General features: G+C 38.4%; 2 protein-coding genes across 3 annotated transcripts; both read right to left on the reverse strand.

Annotated features, from left to right (window-relative positions):
- Positions 1-2717: 2717 nt before the first annotated feature.
- LOC145480683 (fatty-acid amide hydrolase 2-A-like) lies at positions 2718-9969 on the reverse strand. 2 transcript variants are annotated; one of them, XM_081458985.1, is made up of 3 exons: positions 8488-9969; positions 7446-8218; positions 2718-5498 (listed from the first exon to the last, which is right to left on the reverse strand). In XM_081458985.1, the coding sequence occupies exons 2-3, from the start codon at positions 8140-8142 to the stop codon at positions 4552-4554; spliced, it is 1644 nt and encodes a 547-aa protein (XP_081315111.1). In that variant the 5' UTR covers positions 8143-8218; positions 8488-9969; the 3' UTR covers positions 2718-4551. The 2 variants fall into 2 exon arrangements, with proteins under 2 accessions (XP_081315111.1, XP_081315110.1); XM_081458984.1 differs by lacking the exon at positions 8488-9969 and having other exon boundaries at positions 7446-8223.
- A 122-nt stretch (positions 9970-10091) lies between these two features.
- LOC145480684 (sestrin-1-like) lies at positions 10092-21874 on the reverse strand. Its single transcript, XM_081458986.1, has 11 exons — positions 21431-21874; positions 21291-21356; positions 18992-19192; positions 17909-17938; positions 17444-17596; positions 16489-16828; positions 15394-15646; positions 14881-14986; positions 13902-13946; positions 12900-12974; positions 10092-12399 (listed from the first exon to the last, which is right to left on the reverse strand). Exons 1-11 carry the CDS (start codon positions 21695-21697, stop codon positions 12313-12315), a joined length of 1623 nt encoding a protein of 540 aa, XP_081315112.1. The 5' UTR covers positions 21698-21874; the 3' UTR covers positions 10092-12312.
- Positions 21875-22757: the final 883 nt, after the last annotated feature.

Below are 22757 nucleotides of genomic sequence, written 5' to 3' on the forward strand. Positions count from 1 at the left end.
AAATTTTTTCTTTACCATTATGCTCTCTTGAAATTTATGTCGATTCAGAGAACCTAGATTTTGATCAGGTTTTTATGCGTAGTGTAGTTTTTATTTTACTCTGTGCTTGTCTATCGCGCTTCGCGTTCTGACGCGCTGAACATTCAGTTCCGTATGGTGTGTTTTTACTCACGCGACTAGCAGCAATGCAAATATATTGTAACAAAAGAAAGTTCAGTTTTACATAAGAAAAGAATTCAACTCCCACAGGAGTGATTTGGGACACCAATATGACGCCGTTCACCAACATGGCTACTTTGAAGTCATGTGAAAACACTCTATATACTTTACATGATTTTACTGCAGTGTGAAAGACTCGTACACATTGCTATTTACGTGTCTTTTTTTGTGTGGGGGGGGGGGGGGGAATTGGAAACTACAGTGGATTAAGGCCCGCAGGGTGTCATGAGTACGAGTCTGGTACGGCGATGCCCCAAAGCTACATACAGACTACAGTTCTTCTGTTACCTGAAAAAAAAACAACCCGGAAAACCTACTTAATAAGTTTCTTAACTCCGTTTCGTTCAGACATTTTACGTATTCAAGTTCTAAAGAGAAGTTGAGCTACACCCGAAAGTGAAGTTCTTTCTTCTTCCTGAATCTGCTCAGAACCCAGTCGTGTTTGTGGGATCATGCTTCAGCTGTATAGGATTAGTTACATGCAACACTATCACCAATTGAATTTGTCTGTATGCCTCAGTGTTTCTTTTCAGTTGAAGAAGACTTGACTCCGTATGAGGGATTCTGACCCAGTGACCTAGAAAACAGAGAAACTTGTCAATAAAAACAAAATAAGCACCATTCAAGATTATGCGGTAATATTACTTGAATTTCCTCTTCTAAGTGAAGTATCTTCTTCAATAACATCACGTCTATCTCAAAGGCATAAATGTTTTGTACTGTTTCTCTAACTGCTGCGTTTCACTTGCGCACGTAAAGTGAGACACTTCTCACTCTTCTCTTCCGGTTTTGAAACTAATTATTATGATTTACGTCATAGCAATAGATTAACAATGAAACAAAACAAAATCCATGCTGATAATTGCAAAGACAGATGCATCGTTTAAACGCAATTACGCTCAATGTTTGTTTTGGTTATTTATAACTTTTACCAGGCAACCATAAGGTCGGCTTTGATGAAGTCACCGAGCACGCGAGAAGTCTGTAAGTCGAAAAATAGCCAACTCGACATGACATCACTCAAGTGTCCCTTTTTGGGGTAAAAGGTAAAATTTTCAATGTACTCCCCTGCTTTAATGTTTGTGAGCAGAAATGACTCTAGAGACGAGTAGAAATGTGAACAGAATTGAGAACAGAAGTTCGAAGCAGAATTGGTCAGCTTTATGAGAAATCATAAATCCTCACTATATTATGAATTTAACACCAAAGATCCGCCTAGATCATCCTTATGATCGAACTTGAAAGACATACCACATATACATACTAGAAAACTAGTGTGTATTAATCATAACAATTACAATTTCGTCAAATGTGATTGGTGCATAAACTGCTGTATTTTGCTCGAATTAATCTGTAAAGCTGTAATCGGACAGTGTATTCGGACAGTTGGCTGTAATCGGACACCTGTAATCGGACAGTTACATGGGCCAATCATTTTAAGTCCTCTCCACTAAATCCACCAATCACAACATTGATTACAATCACTATCGTGACCAATTCAAGAGACTGACTTTGTAAAATTGTTTAGGTTTAGTCTCTGGTGACTGGTTTGAAAGAAACTTAACAGCCATTTTGCAAGCTATTCTCCATATTTTTAATTATGATATTTAAAAATGACTATTAAACGTTCTTTTTCAAATGAATTTTTGCTTTTGTGGGAAACTGTAATTGTTATGATTAATTGGTAACAGGACATCGTGTCGTTCAATTCAGTCTGTAATCACACTCGTGATTAACAAATCGGACTCCCGCTTCGCGGTCGTCCGATTTTGTTAATCACTCGTGTGATTACAGACCAAATTGGATTCCACTCAGTCCTATTACCATTATTAATCAACATGTTCAAAAGATTATCATTGTTTATCTGAATATACAACGTACGAAAATCACCATTTCCTCTGGCCAGTGATATTCACCTGTAATTCAGTTTCTGTGAAAAGTCTTTGTTTTTACACGACACAGTTCAAGACTGGATCTCTAAACAAGGTTTTCATTGTATGTTAAGTTAATCCTTATAGTGAATCGGTTTTAGTCCTATTTTTATATTGAGTATGTTTACAAAGCCGGAAACACGCAAGCAGCTTAATACGCAACCCTAAGAGCTTGTTAACCTAAAAGAACTTACGCCACAAACTCATCACGCCAGTCAAGAGTATTCATTGTTTTGGAAATTCAATAAAGCATTTCCATTTAAGACCGAAAAAAAAAACGGGGTACAGGCAATATATATGCGAAGTTAAAACAATAAAATTGAACTTAGGAAAAAATCATCTCCAGAAACAAGAAACAAGATTTCCATACAGCACTCAGATCATGACGTCATAAAAGTGAATTTCGTGAAATGATAAGGTTTGATCAGTTGCTCGAAACTACCATAATGAAAAGCAGGTGGAGTATGAACATTAAAAGTTGTCACTTCTTTGATTTGAACTCGTTTATTTTAAGTATTTAATCAATACTCAGTAATCGGTGGCAATGGGTAGTAGCTATCATGGCCTCTTGGTAGTAGTATTAATTTCATCTCGATGAACCAGATGTAGTCGTGTACATGGAAAGTGAAATTAAAATTCTTAAATGGTTACAATAATTGCTAATAAAATGAAAGCTCTATGATCGATGCGTACAACAATAAAAGTTATTTCCCTGAAACTTCAAAAGAAGCTGTTATCAATCAAGTGGTCGTATATTGTCTTCTTAAAACAATCTGTATTGGAAGCGGGCTCCTGTTTTTACATGATGAGCGTTCCTCTGTGCTTTGATGCTTTTCTTTTTAAAAAAAATTTTAGCCCTGACCTCATAGCACTAATAAATGGCTGTGAGTCATAGTGGTTTTGTGGTCTGCTAAATTTCTGAAATTATTCTTCCCCCTTAGCAACCACAGCACGAAATTACGCTTCAGAGATAAATAGCTTTGCTTTTGCGTGGGCCATAAGAGCAATCCTTTGCTTCTCGATCGCGTCATGTCATGAAGCATCTTAGCAACCTAACAAAAATATTGCCTGGTCATGATTTAGATCTTTGACAAAGAAGAATTTATTTCGTTGACATGTTTCCGTTTGTAGATTTGTCTTGTCGTTTGCCCCATCAAATGAATCTCTCAATATTCTCTAGAACTGGCCAAGGTAGCAAATTTGCCGTTCAAGGTTATTTTATATATAAGGTCCCTGGCACAAACATGGCATATTATATATCATGGTAAAGCTCTTTTAGGTTCATATAAATCTGGTAGAAATATTTGCGTGTATTTTTTGTCACGTTTCCAGCCGCAACGATAACTCAAAAACATCTCCCAGTAGGAAATGGGAGAAGTACGACACACCTACGTCACAATAACCCACCTCTGGCAATTCGCCATACTTCCTGATAAACTCGTGGCTAGCTGGTTTTGCATCAAACCATCTCATATCTATCAGTGGCAAAGAACAAAAAAATGCTAATTCTTTTCTATTTGACTCTTTGATATAATGCACTATACATCCGTTAGACAACAAGCAACAACAGAATTTTTTTTGTTAACTTTATTCAGTAGTCAACCCCGTTCTCAGGGATTTTACCTTATTAGAAACTAACGCGCCTCCCCCACCCCCTCCCCCCCCCCCCCATTTTTAAGGGAAAAATCCTGGGAGCTATTTTTTTTTTCGTAGTTTCACTCATGTTATTTACATCAAAAAGTTATAGACTGAATTACACTCTTTTATATCTTTTCAGCGTGCTGTGTACTGGGTGCAGTCAACCTTTCGCCCCACCTATTCCCGCTGAAAACTTTGTGGCACACTTAACCGCGCTAAACCTTTGCAAAACGCGTTTCCTTGACCTCTCCTCTCCTCGAATGCAACGATTTTCACCCGGTTTAGACGCGTTTAGCGTGATCAAGTTAACTTAACATGGGCCTTAGGTCGAACCAACAACTCTCACTAGAAGACTAATGACACACTCGATCGGAGCAGAACTTTTCAAAAGGCCCTTTTTTTACGTTCACTTTCGAACTCGATGATTTGCGAGCAGAAATGACAATGGTGATTCTTTTAAAACGCACTTCCAGTCCACCTGGGTGTCTGTAGCTAGTAACAGGCAAAACCGAGGGACTTGTCTCATTCATTTTCTTTCGTTTTTGTTATTTATAGTTGTCAAAAACACCCTAAACACCTAGGAAGGGAATTGTACCGTGGACATTGCCCCAGTCAGAGTTTGTTCTGGTTACGGCACTGGCACAAACATTTTTTCACTAGGGACACTACTAATCTAACGCAGAATTACCTTTTAACCCAATTCCGGAGAAATTCATAAAAAAATTATTATCAAAGTTTCTTAATCACCATTGAACTTTCCTTGCTACACTTTCTTCTTGTCAAGCACCTTACCGGGATGCCAGGCACTCCACCCACCAAACTGACTTTCTAGTTGCCTAGCAACAGCGATTGACAGCCTGTCGTTGTTTTTTCCGGCTACAATCTGTATTCCCAGCGGAAGTCCATTCTTGTCGAGACCCAGAGGGCACTGCGTGACGGGCAGATGTAGAACGTTGAAAATAGAGGTGTAGCTGAAATTGAGCGGCGCCAGAGATGGCCTGTGGTGTGTTAATGCTGTGCTAGGATGCGAGGGATAAAGCAAGATTCCATCATCACTCAGAAGAGTTTGAATTTGCTCTCGTAGTTGGATGCCCATCTGCACAAAATTCGAGGAGACATCCGGGAGGCAATTGGGCAACGGAGCACGTAAATATTCAATCCCTGCGACTGCCAGTGTGGCGTGATGATACTTAGAGGAGCCAAGAAAATACTTAAAAATCTCGATAAACGGGTTTATAGCCACTGCCTCAGACTCACCGCTCAGAGCCTGCGTTGTCAGTCGATTGTTCTCAGCGGAGAGAACCATGGCGGACCAGATAAGAGGCGAATAGCGAAACAAGTTCATGTAAGCGTCTTGAACTGTCGCATCAAAACGCTCCCGTAAGAAGGTGCAAACTTGTTCCAGGCTATTCAACAGCTCGGGGTCTACGGGTGAAGTAAGAAAAGGGTACTCTAAGTCCAATGTATAAACTTTGAGAGATGATAGGTCCACTTCTTCGTCTAAATGAAGCTCGTACGCTCGCGGGCCTGCCATAGCCTTCAACATTGGAACCAAATCGTCAGCATACCTACACAGTGGTCCCATGACAAGGAACTCGTCAAAGGCCTGGCTGGTACCTTGAGGGAAGTGTCCCTGATTAGGCACTATACACGGACTGGGCTTGTGACCAAATATTCCGTTGAAAAAAGCTGGCATACGAATGCTTCCACCTGTAAGAGAGTAAAACAAGAAACGTTTTGTGAAAAATGTCGTATGTAAAGCAAGTCTTCATTTTTGGCTCAGCAAGAAAGCTCTAAAATAGTTTAGACCTAGAGTCCATTGTTGCGGCTGAAAGAGTTTGCAAGTGCAAGCGGTAAAAAAAATCTCATTAGTATACGCAAAGATTTTACGTTAGTTCCAGTCTGGCAGGTTACACAGAGATAAATAGCTGTTTTTCTAGTACACAAGTCACATGGAACATAAAGATAGTTTCATTGTTCACTATGATTTTTCGAGAAACACATGAACATTTGTGAGACGTTTTCGATAGTGCAGTGCGTGTGAACAGCTAAGCATTCACCATCAAATGAAGGCGAAATATATTTTTGAAGGTAGTTTCTTCTTAGCTCCCACAAACAAATGAAAGCATAAACAGATAAGAAACGTAAATTAGATGGCCTTTGGAATTAACACGAGGTATTCTTTCCTTCTTACAATTGTGACCACTGAAATAACGCGGTAGTTTGATGGCAAATTTTGCGGGAGTCTTAGCTAGAATATATCGTAGAGTATAAATTATAAATAAGGCGTTGGAAAGAAAATTTTCGCGCAGTATATTTAATCAGGTTCTTGACTAATTTACGTCTCATTATTTCATTGAAAAGATCGAATCATTCAGCGATGGAAAATGTATTAGAACTCGCGCAATGTTGTATAAAATTGGAGGAACATCTTAGTTTTTGCAACTTAATAAATTTTTAAACGTTCTGAGGCCTTTGAGGGTGTGACCGCAACTTCTGTAAGGACTTATACTGGGAATACTAATTAATTCGTAAACTTCTAAAGGAAAAAAAAGTTTCTATAAAACTGTGTTAATTGAATTTCTTCGATAGCCTCGATAACCAATTTCGATATACTAAAATTCAACTTGATAGTGAGTCCTAGAGGACACAAACAAAAGAAATGAATAAACATGGTCATTCAATTTCCTTTGTTTGTGTCTTCTAAGCCTCACTGCCAAGCTGAATTTTAATACATCGAAAACGGTCCATTAAGTAAAGATAAGCATTTGACGGAAAAATGTTGAATTTGTAGTTGAACTTCATACAGTGAAAACGTGAAATATTTGCAATTCCATTATATCCTATTTCTGCAATAGAAAATAAATTAAAAGTAAAAGCGATGACGCAAATGTCTGAGTATATAAGACTGAACATACAAAGTGTTCTATGTTCCACGCGATTATTAACACTTCGGCTTAACTGCCGTACCCTGCAACTTGATTTTAAATCAATACTTCTCCCACAATGACGAACATCCAAGTGATGTGAAGATTCTTTAAGCAAACTTCGTTGCAAATGTTATGCGTGGAGGCCTCACTGCATCATGTAGCTAAATAAGATAATTTGGTGGAATCGTCAAGGTCAAAGTCGAAGCCTCCGTTCTTTCCGCTATACGTGTAATTTTCACGAACATCTTAATAAGGGGTGTGTTAATAGGCGTGTGCTATGGACATAAACGTTAAATCCCAGGTAAAGTATAGGAAATGTTGACGTCCTGAATTCTTTTAGATCTCCAAGAACCGGTTTTTGCTAATTTTATGCTGCAGCAGTAGTTTGGATTTATTGGGAAAGCGAGAGTTCCATCACGAAGAACTATGCGTATAGCGTAATATAATTTATGTGACTATAGTACGTGGAGCAATACGTGGGAGCGCTGACAAAATTGATCATTTCGTATAAACCGTTCTTACTAGTTGGTGCTTGTTGGTGAAAATTACGCAAAAATGTCTCTCACGAAGAATTTTGTTTATTGAAGGTAGGAAGAAGACCAAAAGCTAGTCATCTTTCGTTTTCGTCCATCGATAATCGAGTGGATCTGATAATTCTGATGATTAATTAGAGGCTTACGCCGAAAATCATCAAAATAAGATTCGCGATATTAATCTGTGAACTCACCTACATCAGACCCAACACCACAAACCGAGCCAGCAGCCGAGATTATCGCTCCTTCGCCTCCAGAACTTCCACCGGCTATCTTGGACGTGTCATGCGGATTATTCGTTCGTCCGTACACGTTGTTCGCCGTTTCCCACCACATGCACAACTCACTACAGTTCGTGACTGCAATCGGAATCGCGCCGGCTCGCCGAAGATTTTCAACTACACCAGCGTCTTTGGAAGCAATCGTGTCTTTCCGATCCACGAGCCCAGCTGAGTGAGTGAATCCCTTACATGCGAGCGATTCTTTCACGGTTATGGGAACACCAAGCAAAGGTTTATTCAGTAATATGGCTTTTTCTTCATTCGAATCCGCGTCGCACGAATCGAGGATTTCATCAATGTGCCTAGCCTCTTCCAGGGCTTCTACGAATCGATCACCGACCACGGCGTTCAGCAAAGGGTTGACTTCATGGATCCGGTCGATAAAAGCTTGAATTATTTCTTGACATGTCAGCTTGCGCTGTTTTACAAACTGCACAATACCACACGCCGATAATTTCAAAACAGGATTCGACGGCTCGCGAACAGCAACACCGTGTTTTCCGTAAATCAATTCTAATGCCCGGAGATGAATATCCCACAAAATTCCAACAGATTCTAGCGCCTTGAAAGCCAAGGAAGAAAGTGACAGAAATATCTTTATCAAACCCATGAGTGCCCGTGTAAGTTTGTCTAGGCGACGCACTGAAATGTTCCGCGTTGTGAAAGTTTCCTTTGTTTCCCTGAAACTGAACGTGAATACATGAATACACTTAGCATATTTGATTAGGTATTGCGATTACGTAGTCCTAATGTAGACTGGAGTGAGATTTTATCTAGGTATTTGGCATACAAATTTCTATAACTTGATTCAAATCAAAGTTTGAAATATTTTCTAATTGAGGCTGTTTTTGTTTCTTTTTTTCGTTTCCCATCTAGTATTTTCAATAAAGCAACGCTTCCAGGAGTACTTTAAAGAACACTGGAATTTAGTTGTAGATGTCATCTATTCCAATACCTCAAGCAAGTGAATCACACGAACCAAGCCAGTCTCTAATCGCGTCCCTGATGTCCTCCATACATGCCCTTCGTTTGGCCTTCGCGGTGCGCAAAGAAATTTGAGATTTAGTACTGATACCTCGCGATCTCTGTTTTCCCGTTCGCTGCTGAAGAAATACAACCTCCTCTCTACAAACTAGATGTAAACGCACGATCAGGCTATTCCGTCCCGGGATTCCATCCTTCGACATAGGAGCAACAGAAGTTCCAGGCGAGAAGCGCAAAAAGGTCAAAAATCAGCTCAATGAAAGTATGGAAACTGCGCCTGAGAAAAAGACGAAGGAGAAAACTTCTCATTTTGGCACAATTGCTCAATGTATCTTACTATCCAGCTAAATTTAGCAGACGTAAAGTAGGGGTGAAACGAGTTCAAATGTCACGTTATAACCCATCAAATGTTCTTTCTCGTGCGCTGTTTTAAAACGCATCACGTGATGGGGCTAAAACTGGGTAATATTAAATATTCCCCAAACTTCAAAATTCGTGCATTACGTTCCTACGTTCAGGCCTCGTCCACACTACGCCGGAGAAATTTAAAAACGCAGATTTATCTCTACGGTTAGACCTAACCGGTCACGAAAGCGGAGCTTTTTGACTGAAAACGCTCTTCAGACCGGAGGAATTTGAAAATGCCGGCTTTGCGGCTTAGTGTGGACGGGAAACATTTTGAAACGATGACCTAATGATAATCGTGCGATTTTCCTGCCAGAGGTTTCCTCAAACACAAATGTGATTGTTGCGTTTTCAAATTTCTCCGGCCTAGTGTGGACGGAAAACATTTGATGTGTTTTCAGAGTGAAAATGCCGTTTTCAAATTTCTTCAAACACAAATGTGATTGTTGCGTTTTCAAATTTCTCCGGCCTAGTGTGGACGGAAAACATTTGATGTGTTTTCAGAGTGAAAATGCCGTTTTCAAATTTCTTCAAACACAAATGTGATTGTTGCGTTTTCAAATTTCTCCGGCCTAGTGTGGACGGAAAACATTTGATGTGTTTTCAGAGTGAAAATGCCGTTTTCAAATTTCTTCAAACACAAATGTGATTGTTGCGTTTTCAAATTTCTCCGGCCTAGTGTGGACGGAAAACACTTGATGTGTTTTCAGAGTGAAAATGTCGTTCTCAAATTTCTCCGGCGTAGTGAGTGGACAGAGCCTCAGTTCTCATCCCAACAAAATTGTTGAATTGAATAATTCACGCCCTGACCGCAAGGTGAGGATCTGGGTCGATAATAAACCCAGCAACAAACAGCATCAACCAATTAAAAAGCGAGGGGAGAGACGTTTGCTTACTACCTAACTAAATAAAGTATGTATTCATGTACGATTGCTCTCTAGACATGTCTAGAAAAGCAGTCCGAGAGAATGGACGAGTTATTTTCTGAAGTTTAAGGTAGTCACCCGCGAGATGGTTGAACACAGAAACCCTCACATTAAATTAGAGGACGAATATAAGGAGATTGGTGACAATTTTGAATTTGCAGTCATCCGATGCAAGGTCTGGAACCGAGAACATCAGATGCCTCGTGAATTTCCGCATTCAAGGTACCGTAAGTGATACGAGAAACTCAGAAATCAGGACGATCTACACCAGTGGGACTTCAAATAAGGTACTTTAATGTGTCGCCGTTACCTGCACTAACAAGCCTGTTCGGTCTCTCTAACATAATACCGACAGCTTTAAATAAAAAGCAAGTATGACTGTTAAGAATTATACAAGTTACTTGCCGCAGAATTAACTCTGCAAATAAATTTAATTTTGTCTATTGTACTCTCTTTATTCTATTTTTACGTATCTATTTTTTGGCAGTCCCAATGTTTAACGATGACTTTTTACCCCGGAAGAGTGAGTGATATGTATTGTAACAAAATAAAGCTTAAGCCGGTCAAAAACACGAGGAAACAGAATTACAAAAATAAACTTGAAATACTGACGGGCAAATAGGTTAACGTTACTGATCATATTTCACTCTTCCTCAAAAATAAAAAGTCAATTAGCGGTACTGCATTATCAAGACACTTTCACAAGGTAACAACCCTTACTTGGCGGGCTCAAACATGAAATGACAGCGGTAAAATGCGTCTGCTAAACACTGTAAATCCTTCTTTGATTGGACAAGAAAGTTAGTTATACCTCCCAACTCGAATACGTTTTCCGATTGTAGAAAGTGTCACGTGTCATGGGTCAAAACTCGCTAGCAACTGTCACGTGATAAGGTAGTGCACCTTAAAACCTCGACAAGTTTGTGTGCCAACCGGCGTCAAGCAAATCATTTTTAGCAGTCTTTTTTATCTTTGAGTTGGTAGGTATAACAAAACACTTGATGAATGGCCCCCACGGGAGAAACAAATCACTGTTTCCCCTTGGGTCAGTCATTAAGTGCTTAATGACTCTTCTTTGAATCAGTTTGGACCTTGGATTTGCACGTGATCAGCTCGCACGCTTTGAGACTGCGGCAAATCGCTTCTACCGTAAACTACTCTCTTCCAGTTGTTGAGGTATAACTAAACACCTAATTCCCGGAGACCTTCAGAGTCTTATGTCTTTTTGTCTTAACCCGTTAAGGTGCTTGGTGGGCTTAATAATAATAAACTGATATGAAAATGATTAAATGTACTTACAAGCTCACACACACATACACACAAAAAAATTTGGAACGCCTTACAATAGGGAAGAGCAACCAGTGAAAGGACAAGACACCTTCTCACCCTAAGAGTGATTTGCTGAAGGTTCTCGCCCGTGTGAAAATTAATTAAAAGTCCACCCTGTATGTGATACAGTGCTGGTTGACAAAATAAGGGATTGCTCTTCTGTTATAAACAACTGTTTGAGCAGTTTTCCAACGTGTTCTGAGCTTTACTCTTGGTTCAAAGAAGCCATCCATCACGTTTTAACCAATCAGAACGAAGACCTTGAACACGCAGCCAATCAAATTCAACATCAAATGCATTCGTCAACTACCTCACGTGACCTTTTCCCGCGCTTTTAATAACTCGTGATTGGTGCATTACGTTATAATTATTGGCTTTAAGGTTAGCAGTCAACAGAAAACCACTCTAAATATCAACTCATACATATAAATGATACATCCTATATTACAGAGTGTAACTTTTTCAAGGAGACCTCGCCGATTTCAAGTCACTGAATAGCGTTGTGAAACAATTTGTTAACCTCGCCAACAAAATCAAGACTCGTAAGAAAACCTAGCAAATGATGCATATTACCCAAGCTTAAAACCTTTTTTCAGAAAACCTTGCTAGCAGCCTGTAACGAGTTGCCAATGTGATTCTCCAATCAAGAACCTGCAGGAAAACTAGTGGGAAGTTTGAACGTTGTCATGGCGACCCCCTGAGAGATGGCTGTGGTAGGAATGAAGAGGGCACATCGGCAATTATCACGTGATGTTTGAGACCCACACAAAAGAATGACAATAATAAGTCAGGGCTATTCTAAAACACAGGTTTGCTAACTTAAAAGATAATTGTTTCCTCCGAACATATTATTAATAATAATACTTTTTTCTTGATGGTTGAAATAAAAATATTCACTTACCGCTACTTTCTCTAGGCCAAAATATTTCATTTAAAATGTTAGGAAATAAAGAGATGAACTTTAATTTTCAACTAACCGACTAATTCTAAAAAGTCACCACGTCAAAGACTTAAACTGTTGAGCTCTACAATAAATATACCCAAGGAGAACACCAGGGCTGAGCCTGAGAGTCCAAAACCCTGCATAACTTCTTTATGACTTTATCTCTATCACTTTTAACATAATTATGCAACTATCACGTCATATACTTCATGATTGCTCTCAAAGCATACAGAAGTTCCGCCTGGACACGAGATTCCAGTAGCAGAAGGTTGATATGAACCTGTGGAGGGAAGATAATGATATTGTGTTAAATGAAACCCTTAAGTCATCAAAACTATAATTAATGCAGCTGCAGAACATCAATCATAAGTCCTGGGCATGTATTTGTTCAAAAGACTTAGTGTTCAAAACACTAAGTTCACTAAGTTCTACATTTGGATGAACACCTGCAGATATAAAATTTTAGTTTTATACAATTTACTTAATTATTTATTTTTTAGGTTTATACAAGAATAAGAATTGAATGATAACATGTAGCGATACGAGCCAGGAAGTAAGTTCTAAAAATATAATATGAACATTTCAAGACACAAACTATACTCTAGTGACATGAAATTTCAAACAAGCTCTTCAATAGAGAGGAACTTATGATTACAACAAATCAGAACCTTTTTTAACAGCTTTTAAATCTAAATTTCATGGGGGGTGGGATCTTGGAGGGACAGGCTTCCCTTCAGGGGGTTTAATATCAAAATTTTACAGCAAACTATCTGAACATACCTTTTCTGAATGAGTGAGTTCTGGCATAAATCCCAGGTAGTCATCTATTGACACTTTTTCAGGAAAACAGGCAACCTAACAATATGTGCGACTAATTAACATCCAATATATCATAGTGAGGGCTCTCAAACCAAGAAAACAACTTCCTTCTGAGCATTTCTTTAAATAATTATCCAATAAAATACTCTTTGCATATATTTGCCATTTCCACATCCCCATAACACACCTTGTTTGCCCCCCAAAATTTTGCATAAGCATTGTCTTCAGTTTCTCTTGGGACAACTGTAATACCCAGGGGAAATGGGAAACAAAGGTTACACAGAATTTTGGGGGGCAAACAAGGTGTGTTATGGGGGATGTGGAAATGGCAAATGGAGGATTACTGTTTTAACAGTTCACAAGAGGAGACCTCATTAGCAAATCATCAACGAAGTGCAGAAAAAAGTCCAGTGTTCAAGGCCTGAATGTCCTCATTGCAACAAGTTTTACAGACAGATCTTCTATGAGTTGTAAAAGTACTTTTTGGGAAATGAGCAACATGTCTGTATGGTAAACAACCAAATGAGTGATTTGAACATAATTCGGCTGCTTTATTGTTCTTGTCTTTAAGAGCCTTTTCCCTTCAGTGTGAGTATTATAATTTCCACAATTCATCCATTCTTCATCGTTGTCAGGTTAAACTTCAATTCCTTGTGCATCAATATGCATCACATCACACATCACACATTCTAACTCTGTTTGCTCTATCTTAAACCCTCAAACTGTGTAATTAGCTTCTATAGTTCCATGTTGAATTGCGTGTTCATCAGCATCATTGTTGAGTGGAATTTTTTAATGCGAGATCACCAGCTTTCTGTGTAGCAAAACCATGGTTGCATTTTTAACTGCCCTGAATGCCTGTCATTTACAAACAACATTACTTATAAGAATGGATTCTTCAACACTGTTGCAGGGTTTGCCACACTGAATTAATGAATGGCTGTCAAGACATAACATACTCACCACTTTAATGTATTTTTTATACGACCTCTCCATCAGCTTGTTTACCTAATATAAAATGAATCACTTAATTTAAGTGTCAGACAGTGAGGGTATTTAGCACTACAGTGTAATTGGGAACACTTTAAATTGAGAAACAATAATTTTTGTAAATAGAACTTAAAACTTGTTAAAGTGCCACCAAAATGTAATTTTGATGTCTTTTTTGCCCAATTTATACTTTCAAATGTGCTTACGATCATGGTAAACTTTATTTTTGTCAAAACGTAATGGAAAGTGCTCTTTTTACATGCAGTTGCCAAAAACCAATATTTTGGAACAAAACAGTGTCTTGGCCCTAGAACTGAGTTTAAGGATCCTGTAATGTCACTGGTTGTATACCTACAGGAAGTGAAGTAGATTATCTCTTGTTTTCACTTGATTTACTCATGGCTACTCTTCACATCATCAAGAACTACCAGTTTTTTGCCTCGTGAGAAAGACAGGAAATATACATAATAGAAATGGGAGGAGGCCAAAGAGTTTAGAATAACCAAAAGGAATGGCACAGATTAGAACAGTTTAATTTGGATCCACTGAACAGAACCCATCTACAGCTGTAGTAGCAGGGAGGATTTGAACCCAGCACCTCTGGATTACAAAGATACTGTAGTGTCAAAACCACTAGACCATGTCACCACCATAAAAAGAATGTCAAAAACATTTATTAAAGTATTACTACAATAAATTAATTATTTGTACTGCAAATAATTATCATAGGCATCAATTAACCTCACAGAGCAGTAACACACACACACAGAGCTACATACACCATAAATAGCTCTCTGCATTCAACTGTGATCAAATAAGCAAACAAAAACTCTTCTTTCCGCACCTGAGATTATACTGCTCTCTAGCTAGCTGAGGCTTCAGGCTTAAGCAATACATGTGTGTTTTGGAGCAACTCTCAAGGTCTTTCTTTCATAAGTCAAACATAACATACCTCTGTGTATAGGTAGTCATCATGATATATACCAAAAACCAGATGAATATAGTTCCAAGTTGCTCTACGGAAAGTTGAAGTGTCCACATTTTCTACTTTACCCAGTCTGAGAAACATGAAAAATGTTTCCACAGTATTACTAATTTCAAGGAGAATTAATGATATATTGCTCAAACAAGTAGAAATCAAGGGCTGTAAGTTGTATTATTTAGTAAAAATACATAGTTTTTAGAAGAGGGAAGAAGGCCATTATAATTATTAACTACTTCCCCTCCCTCCTTTTCCACCCCCCCCCCCCCCTTACAGTCTGTCATCACCTTTTCCAAAACAAAGCCAAACTACCTGCAATGAATTTGAGGTGGCCACCTTATGGAGGTAAAGACAACAGCAAGCCTCATCGGGATGGTGAGGGTTTTCAAGGTTGCTTTCAAATTCAGTTGTCTGAATTCAGTTGTCTGAGGGCAAGGACAAAGAGATCAAAATACAGTAGAAAAAACAACAAGTTATTCTTACGTGTTGTATGTTAGGTTAAATGTGCAGCTAAATTTGTCATCCAGCATCTGACCCATGTCAGGATAGAGTCTGTTAATAAGGGAGAAGCCATGTTCCTCCCAGGAATAATCCTGGACTCTGAAGGTTGATATGTCCATTTGTGGATTTCTGCTGGCAAAGTCACTGTAACCAAATGATGTATCCATCAGGTATCGTGCAATTCCTGGCTGTGGAGTGTCACAGGCGCTGGACACTTTGTCCTTGCCTGTTGAAACTGGACGAAGAAAAGAAGATAAATGTCAAGTACATCAAACACCCTTAACAACGTAATCTCTCTACTAGTTCACTGCATTTCTGTCTACCTGAGAGTTTTCAACCAATCACAGCATGATTGTAAAAGAATGACTCTGTGTTTGTTTGTGAAAGCACCAATGAATCACGTTCTAGCAGTGCAATTGTCAGCCGTTGGAACAGACAACTTACATTACAAGCTAAATGCAAAAAAATTTTGCTGACTTCATCAGCAAACATGACAAACAATCAACAACTTCACGATCCAGCTACACAATCATAATTTGAAACAACTAAGTTTCAACTAGACCAAAAAGTTCCATCCAGTGACAAAAACAGCTTCAAACCCAGCAACAAATAGCTCTGAAACTTTGGATGTGACGTCAAAGATGATTTTAAATCAACAGGTAGAGCGACCCAGTGTGGACAAAACAACCATACAAAGTCTAGTGACTACTGTAATCAAAACTGTGTGTTCCAGTGGCTAACATTCACATTCACTGCACTAATAGTCCTCTAGTAGCGTAGCCAATTAAAATGCAGGATTTGCATTAGTCCACTAGTCGGGTGATAATAATAATTATTATGATTATTATTATTACACAGCATTAATGATCAGACATACTGATCAGACAGTTATGTGTCTTTGTTCTGACCATTTGCAGTTCCAGAAAACATAGCTGTTGGAGACTTCTAGTAAGGAGGTATGAGCAATAATGACAACATCTGCAGTACAAAACGAAAATTAAATGCCTTATTGTACAAAATATTGTTGCAAGATGTCTCAGTGTTCCTTTCAAAGTTGGATCAATTTCCTTCCCTTACCTTCTCCACTCTCTACTTTTTCAAATTGTTGAAAGAGTTCTTCCTGTGTGGTCTCCATGAGGGCATCTTGCTCTGCCTCAACCTCTTTCATTTTTTCCATAAGCTCAGTCATGCAAGATCGATTATTCACACCATTAAGAGAAAGGTTATCTCTTTCAAAGCTGCCCTGTTTGCTCTCTTGAAGTGACGGAGGTTTATAGGTGTGACCTCCATCACGGTCTATTTCTGGTGTAATACCACAGCCATATACAAAGCTGCACAGACTATGGGTGTGAACCAGAATAACAATGGCTTGGACAAGTTCTGACAATGACCAATTGTCTTCTCCCTTAAGAAGTGTCTGAGTGTATAACAAAGAGCAGAGACATTTTTAAAGACTTAACCAAAATTCACAATTAGCCAATCAGAAGTCGTGTCTATCCTGATATCCTGCGATACCAAGTCACTGACCTGATATGGCTAGGATATCATGGTTGCTTGGGTGCGGTAGATAACTGACAGTACCTTCTCTGGTACACTTTGGTGGCATAAAAGGCTTGTTTGGTCTTGCCATGGTTCATATTTTGGCAAGACATAGTCAAACTTACCTGTTATCCAACCAAAAAGTATGAATAAGGTATGACAAGGTATAAATAGTAGACCAGTGTTCCAGATAAGTGGGCGTCTTGGGTCAAAAACCCTACAAGGTCAGCTACATGACCTAACAAATTAATAGAAAATTTATAATAATTTGGTGGGAGCAATGAGAATTGACCCATTCAAATTTCTCGTTGACAGGCAACCTTGAAAACTTATCTGGAACCCTAGTAGATTATAGTTCCTTTACGGCGTCAATATTTTTTTTATCACACTTCATAGTCTTAAATGAGTTAACTTGTACAGAGAAAGCCAAACCTAATTACAATAGTTATATTAAAGTGTATTTCTTGCACTTTGAACTGAAATGGTTCCTTACCTCGATATGACCTGGACTGAGAAGCCATGGCTGATGTGCCAAAATTTTGTTGATTACGGAAAGTGCTCTCAATTTAGCTGGGATGTAATCAAGTCCTTGAAGCCAAGTTTTGTTTCCTTGATGTTTCAGAAACTCAATCTCATACAACTGAACCTAAAAACATACAGTTGGTGATATAAATTACAAATCACTCATGCCATTGCCATTGTCATTCCTGTTGCAGCTCAGGTACAATGCACATGTCATGTCTCCATTTCTTTTAAATTTAGCATAAACATGTTTTGGGTAAGGACTATAATAATTATTGTTTCCCAGGTGTTTTATTTTTCCCGAGTGGTTAGATAAAAATAAAATCACTGTAGTACTGCGTGAGCCATTGGAAACTTGACAAAGTTAGGGAGAAGTTTAAAGACCTAGAACAAATTGCATTCAATATCACTGACAGCACATTGGTTTAAGACATACCAAATAACAGCAGCGATGTCTGCTTGCACCCTATAAAATAAACACAAAAAATACCATATTCAACAATAACTCACTTGGGCCAGAATTAACAGTTTCCATTGCAATTCTAGAAAATATAATAAGTGGAGACTTGATCCAGCCAAGTCCAGTTACTTCCCACAATAAGTATGACCGTTAACCTGCACAATAACACTGTAACAATCTTTTCTCACCATGTCAATAATGTGTGCTGTTAACCCATTGACTCCTAGAGCTTTTTGCCAAAAATGCATTTTTTGGACATTTGGAGATTTTCTGCCTCAATATGATCCAGATTAGCTCCAGTCTACTCAAAAATGCAATTGCAACATGACAGTATGCCTTTCTTTCCACTAGCATTGCATTTTACAACTTTTTCGCTCAGGCATGCACAGATATCAAAATTTTGAGATAGATTTTGGACGAGAAAGTGACCTACGTCTTTAGGCTTTTTGGTTTTCGCCTTTCCTATCTCTCCTTTTCTTATATTTTTGCTGCAGTGATTGACCTTCTACTGGGCTTGCTTCCAGTTCAAAAGTTTCTGAGAAAGCATCAACAAGACAGGCAATTTTTACCATAGAGTAGCTACGTGTAGTCGCAGCAAATTTTGCTCTGAGTTTTCACTCAAATATCTGAGCATTTTCGTGTAAATTTCAGGCTCAATTGAGCCAATCACTCTGATCTGGGTATCATTGGAAAGATCTTTTCCTCATGCAGAACTTGAGCATAGATGATGCCAATTTTGGTCAAAGGCGATCACATCGGAAGTGGAACAAAGGTCAAAGTTCGTCAAGGCCAGTTGAGGCTAGGGCAGGTGTCAATGGGTTAACAAAAAAATACCAGTTATAAGGCTAAAACATTTCAAATACTAAAAAGGAAAAACGAAACATTTTCAATTGAAAAGCAAGTCATCACAGGGTTAAAGGACCTGACCCTGACACTAGCAGCCTTAAATCCTCAAGCTGACCTGCTTTTTACTTAAAAATATGGTTCTTTTTTATCCTTTTAGGCATTTTACATAGTTTCATAACCTTGTAAAAAGTTTTTTTTTTTTGTTTCTCTCACCATGATAGCAATGTAGCATCTCCAGTCAAATGGTAAAGGTCCTTCTCCTTTAAACATGAAGTACTCAGTCTTCAAAAAACATTCCAGGTACTGGGGGTGAAATGCAATAAGGGATGTGACATTTGTAACACGTCCACTTAACAGAAAAGACTCCACAAGCAAGCCAAGCACCTGTTCATCATCAGTGTCTAACGGTGGAACCTGTAAAATACAAAACATTTCACATCAGTCTATAGCATCTATACATACCATTTTCAGATGCAACTCGATGTCAGTCAATCATATCTCATTTCTTGCTCATTCATATGGTACAACATAAAACATTTTAACAGGAACTACAAGGAAGTTGCACACTTTAGGTATCTTGGTCAGCATGTTAGCTTCTTTTACTTCAATCAGAGAATGGACATTTACCTCTAAGCATTATCTGTTTCAAAAAGTGAACAGCTTTCTGGAACAAGGTTCAATCATGACTGTGAACTTAAGGTTACCGAAAACCTCAAGCCCTGGGTGTCTTGCGTCCAAGTAATGTAGCTCGTCAGGTTTAAACTGTAGATACCTAAACCCTTATATCAAATGATAATTAAAGCATATCAAGCTGGCTGTCAAAAAAATTCAAAAATCAAACTACATGTATATTAAACATACTTGGAGAAACATAGTAAAAGATGGTTTGAAAGCCAGCTCTATAAGCTTTAATTTGATACAAGGGTTTAGTTATGTACAGTTTTAACCACACACATTTCACTGCATGTAGCTGAGACTCCTCTAAAGGTATAGGGCAACCTTAATGGAACACATCACTGCACACATTTAAGCCAGGAGTACCAATTTACTTTGCGATCAACCTAAGAGTGGTTTTTACTGTGACACGAGGAAAAGTGTGAGCATAAGACCAAGAGCCCTTATTTTCAAATAAAAAATATGCAACAGCAATCAGCAAGAGCATAAACACAAATGCAAACTTGTATATGTAAGAATAAATTTGCTTTGTTTTCCTTTTGCCTTAAATGTTGAAGCTGGTATTTCTTTTTTCTGGTGAACATCAGGTAAGAGAAACAAGTCCAATTGTTTGTTTTCAATTTCTTATGCTTGTACAAGTGGTTGCATCACTAATGTTTCACAAGAAATGCCCCTCTGCTAATTGCATTTTGTTTCCCAGGAGTGAAAACCAGGCTAAACTTTCCAGTTTAAAGCACATTAATGGTTGTTACTAAGCCAGGAGGAGAGCATTTACATGTATTTAAAATATCCTTCTCTTGCTTGGCAAAACATATTCAGTACACAGAAACCATAAATGATTGGAGATCCACCGAAATTTCCACAACATCTGCTGTTAGTATAAATGCAGAACGTAGTGAAAGACTTTGACACAACTTCCATCTTGCAAATTATGTTCAACAAACATAAGGTGACAGCAAGAGCTACATGTAAATGAGCACAATTTTTTTCGATGCTAAGGGATTTTAGCAGCTTGCTACTCTGCACAGGATTTCACAGACATATTTCACTATCGCACACTATGTGTCACAGGCTCTAAAAGGGAACGTAAACGTACCTAAAAACAAAGGCATGATCAGAAGATAAGAATCGAATCCACGGTCCGAAAGCTTGCATTCACGTAAATAACACAATTTACATGTTGTGATGAGTATTTTAATTTTAATTGTTGATGACATTGGAAATGAAGTTCTGCCCAAGCAAGTGAGATTTCAACTACGACAGATCAAAATTACAGTTTATAGCTTTCTGAAGATTGCAATGGGTATGCTTGTAAGAAAAACAAATATGCACCACCATGACTTAACACGTTGCGAAAGGAAATACTCTTACAATATTTTGTTACAATAAATGGAACTGTAATAGAAATGTATTCACTATCTGGTGATATTCTTGCGGACGGTTACGTGCTCCGGAAAATAAGCTTAAAATTATCTCGCAAACGAAGGCCTTGAACAGTAAAACAGTCGATCACAAAAGCACAACTGCAACAGAATAGCTACAACGAGCTAAAACACTAACAACTGGAGTGAAAAAAAGAATAATTGAAGTGACTCACAACCTTACTCCCAGTGCAATACTTAATCTTACAAACGCCATAATTTTTTCAGCGGGAAAAAGCTACAAGCTTAGCAAATGTTTTGAAGCGTATCATATTGATAATATTGCATCAGCTATTTAAAAAAAACTTAGACTGAGGCCTTACGATGAAACTAGTTAACCTAGTGCAGCCTGAATACCGGTTTCTTCACAAAACCGACTACCACAGACCTTACATGTACATAAAGAAGTGAAGTACCTCTTTTGATGGAATAAATATCGTGGGTCCCTTGTATACCCTACGCGGAACTTTTATTCCTTTTTCCTGAAGCAAAAGAGAATCTACCTTTTAGTATAAACACAAATTGCAAGATCCCCCATCCATGTTTCATACCATACCTTCACTGCCACGAGCAAGTCTGAGCAACTTTCTCTGATATCCGAGAACGGACTCCTGAATGATAGTCGCAAAATGCAAGGTAAAATGTCCGAAAGAAAGTTCTCAACACCATTTTCTACATTTTCTTGACGTCTGTTTGTCCACGCTTTCAGAGTTTTTCCCAGGGATTCAAGAAATTGATGTCTTGAATTAACGTCCCTTGTCTGCAGGCCACACAAGTCTCTGAGCGAATCTATCTCACTGGATATGTCTTCTTCATCGTTCATGGTTCCAGGATAACCCTCAGCCCAAAACAGCCAAGAAAATCCTTTAAGAAATTACCAACATATCTACTACAGCTCGCGTTCAAGCAGTATTCTGACGGCCATGATGTGACACTTGTTCCGTGCGAAACTCATCCAAAACAGCCAATAAAAACGCTTACCGGTTCTGACGTCAATGACACACCTCCAAAAATACCAAATATGGCTTGAAAGGTGAGTTATTTTCATAAATCAGTAGGAAATACGTCACTCCATTTTTAGTCCGATCAGCTAAATTGTGCGAATTTTCACGACCGACCTGACGTAAGATTAAGAAACATATCGTTTCCAAGATAACATGTATTTCGAATTTTTGAGGCATTCGTAAGTGGAAGAGTTTACTTTGGGGTTCCCATTTAAAACCAAAAATCTCAGATATTAATCAACAGGAACTGTGGCTTTCTATTTGTTCTTTTTTCTACCTCTGAGATAAATAATGAATCACACAATAACACTTTCTATTCATATTTAAACTGCAAATAAGTAATCAATCAAGTTTGTTTTAATCTTTGAATTTTTGACAGATAGATGTCATTGTAGAAATGAATTGAAGGCATCCAGGCCATCTGAATTTTTTAATTCTTTCCGACTGTCAGTTTTTCTTACACGAGCATTGACCATCTTTTGACATTAGTGACTTTGTAATGCATGCAGAACGATCTCTTTTCCAAGATTGCTAGAAACATTTCAATTAATGATTAATAAGTCGGAAGGCAAAGAAATTACAAAGTCACGAAATTTTTGTAGCTACCCCGATGAAGGAACAAAAAATTCCACACCCTGGAATTTTAATACTGGAGAAAATCAGTTAAACCGGAACTCGGGTTTGAGGTCAGGGAAACAGGGAAGTGGTAAAAATTTGCAATTTATCCCCTCTAATCAGTTGCTTTTTTCCCGGTATTTTCAATCTCAAATCCCTGTTTTTAGCGCGTGTTTCCGTCAAACTAGGTGATAATTGAAGTAATCCATTGGAATCTGGTTCAATACGGGAGTAGTTTTGGTTCTTCCCGCAATCAGCAGGGAA

This window comes from Orbicella franksi, chromosome 3 (genome assembly GCF_964199315.1).
Source record: "Orbicella franksi chromosome 3, jaOrbFran1.1, whole genome shotgun sequence".
NCBI classification, from domain to species: Eukaryota; Metazoa; Cnidaria; class Anthozoa; order Scleractinia; family Merulinidae; genus Orbicella; species Orbicella franksi.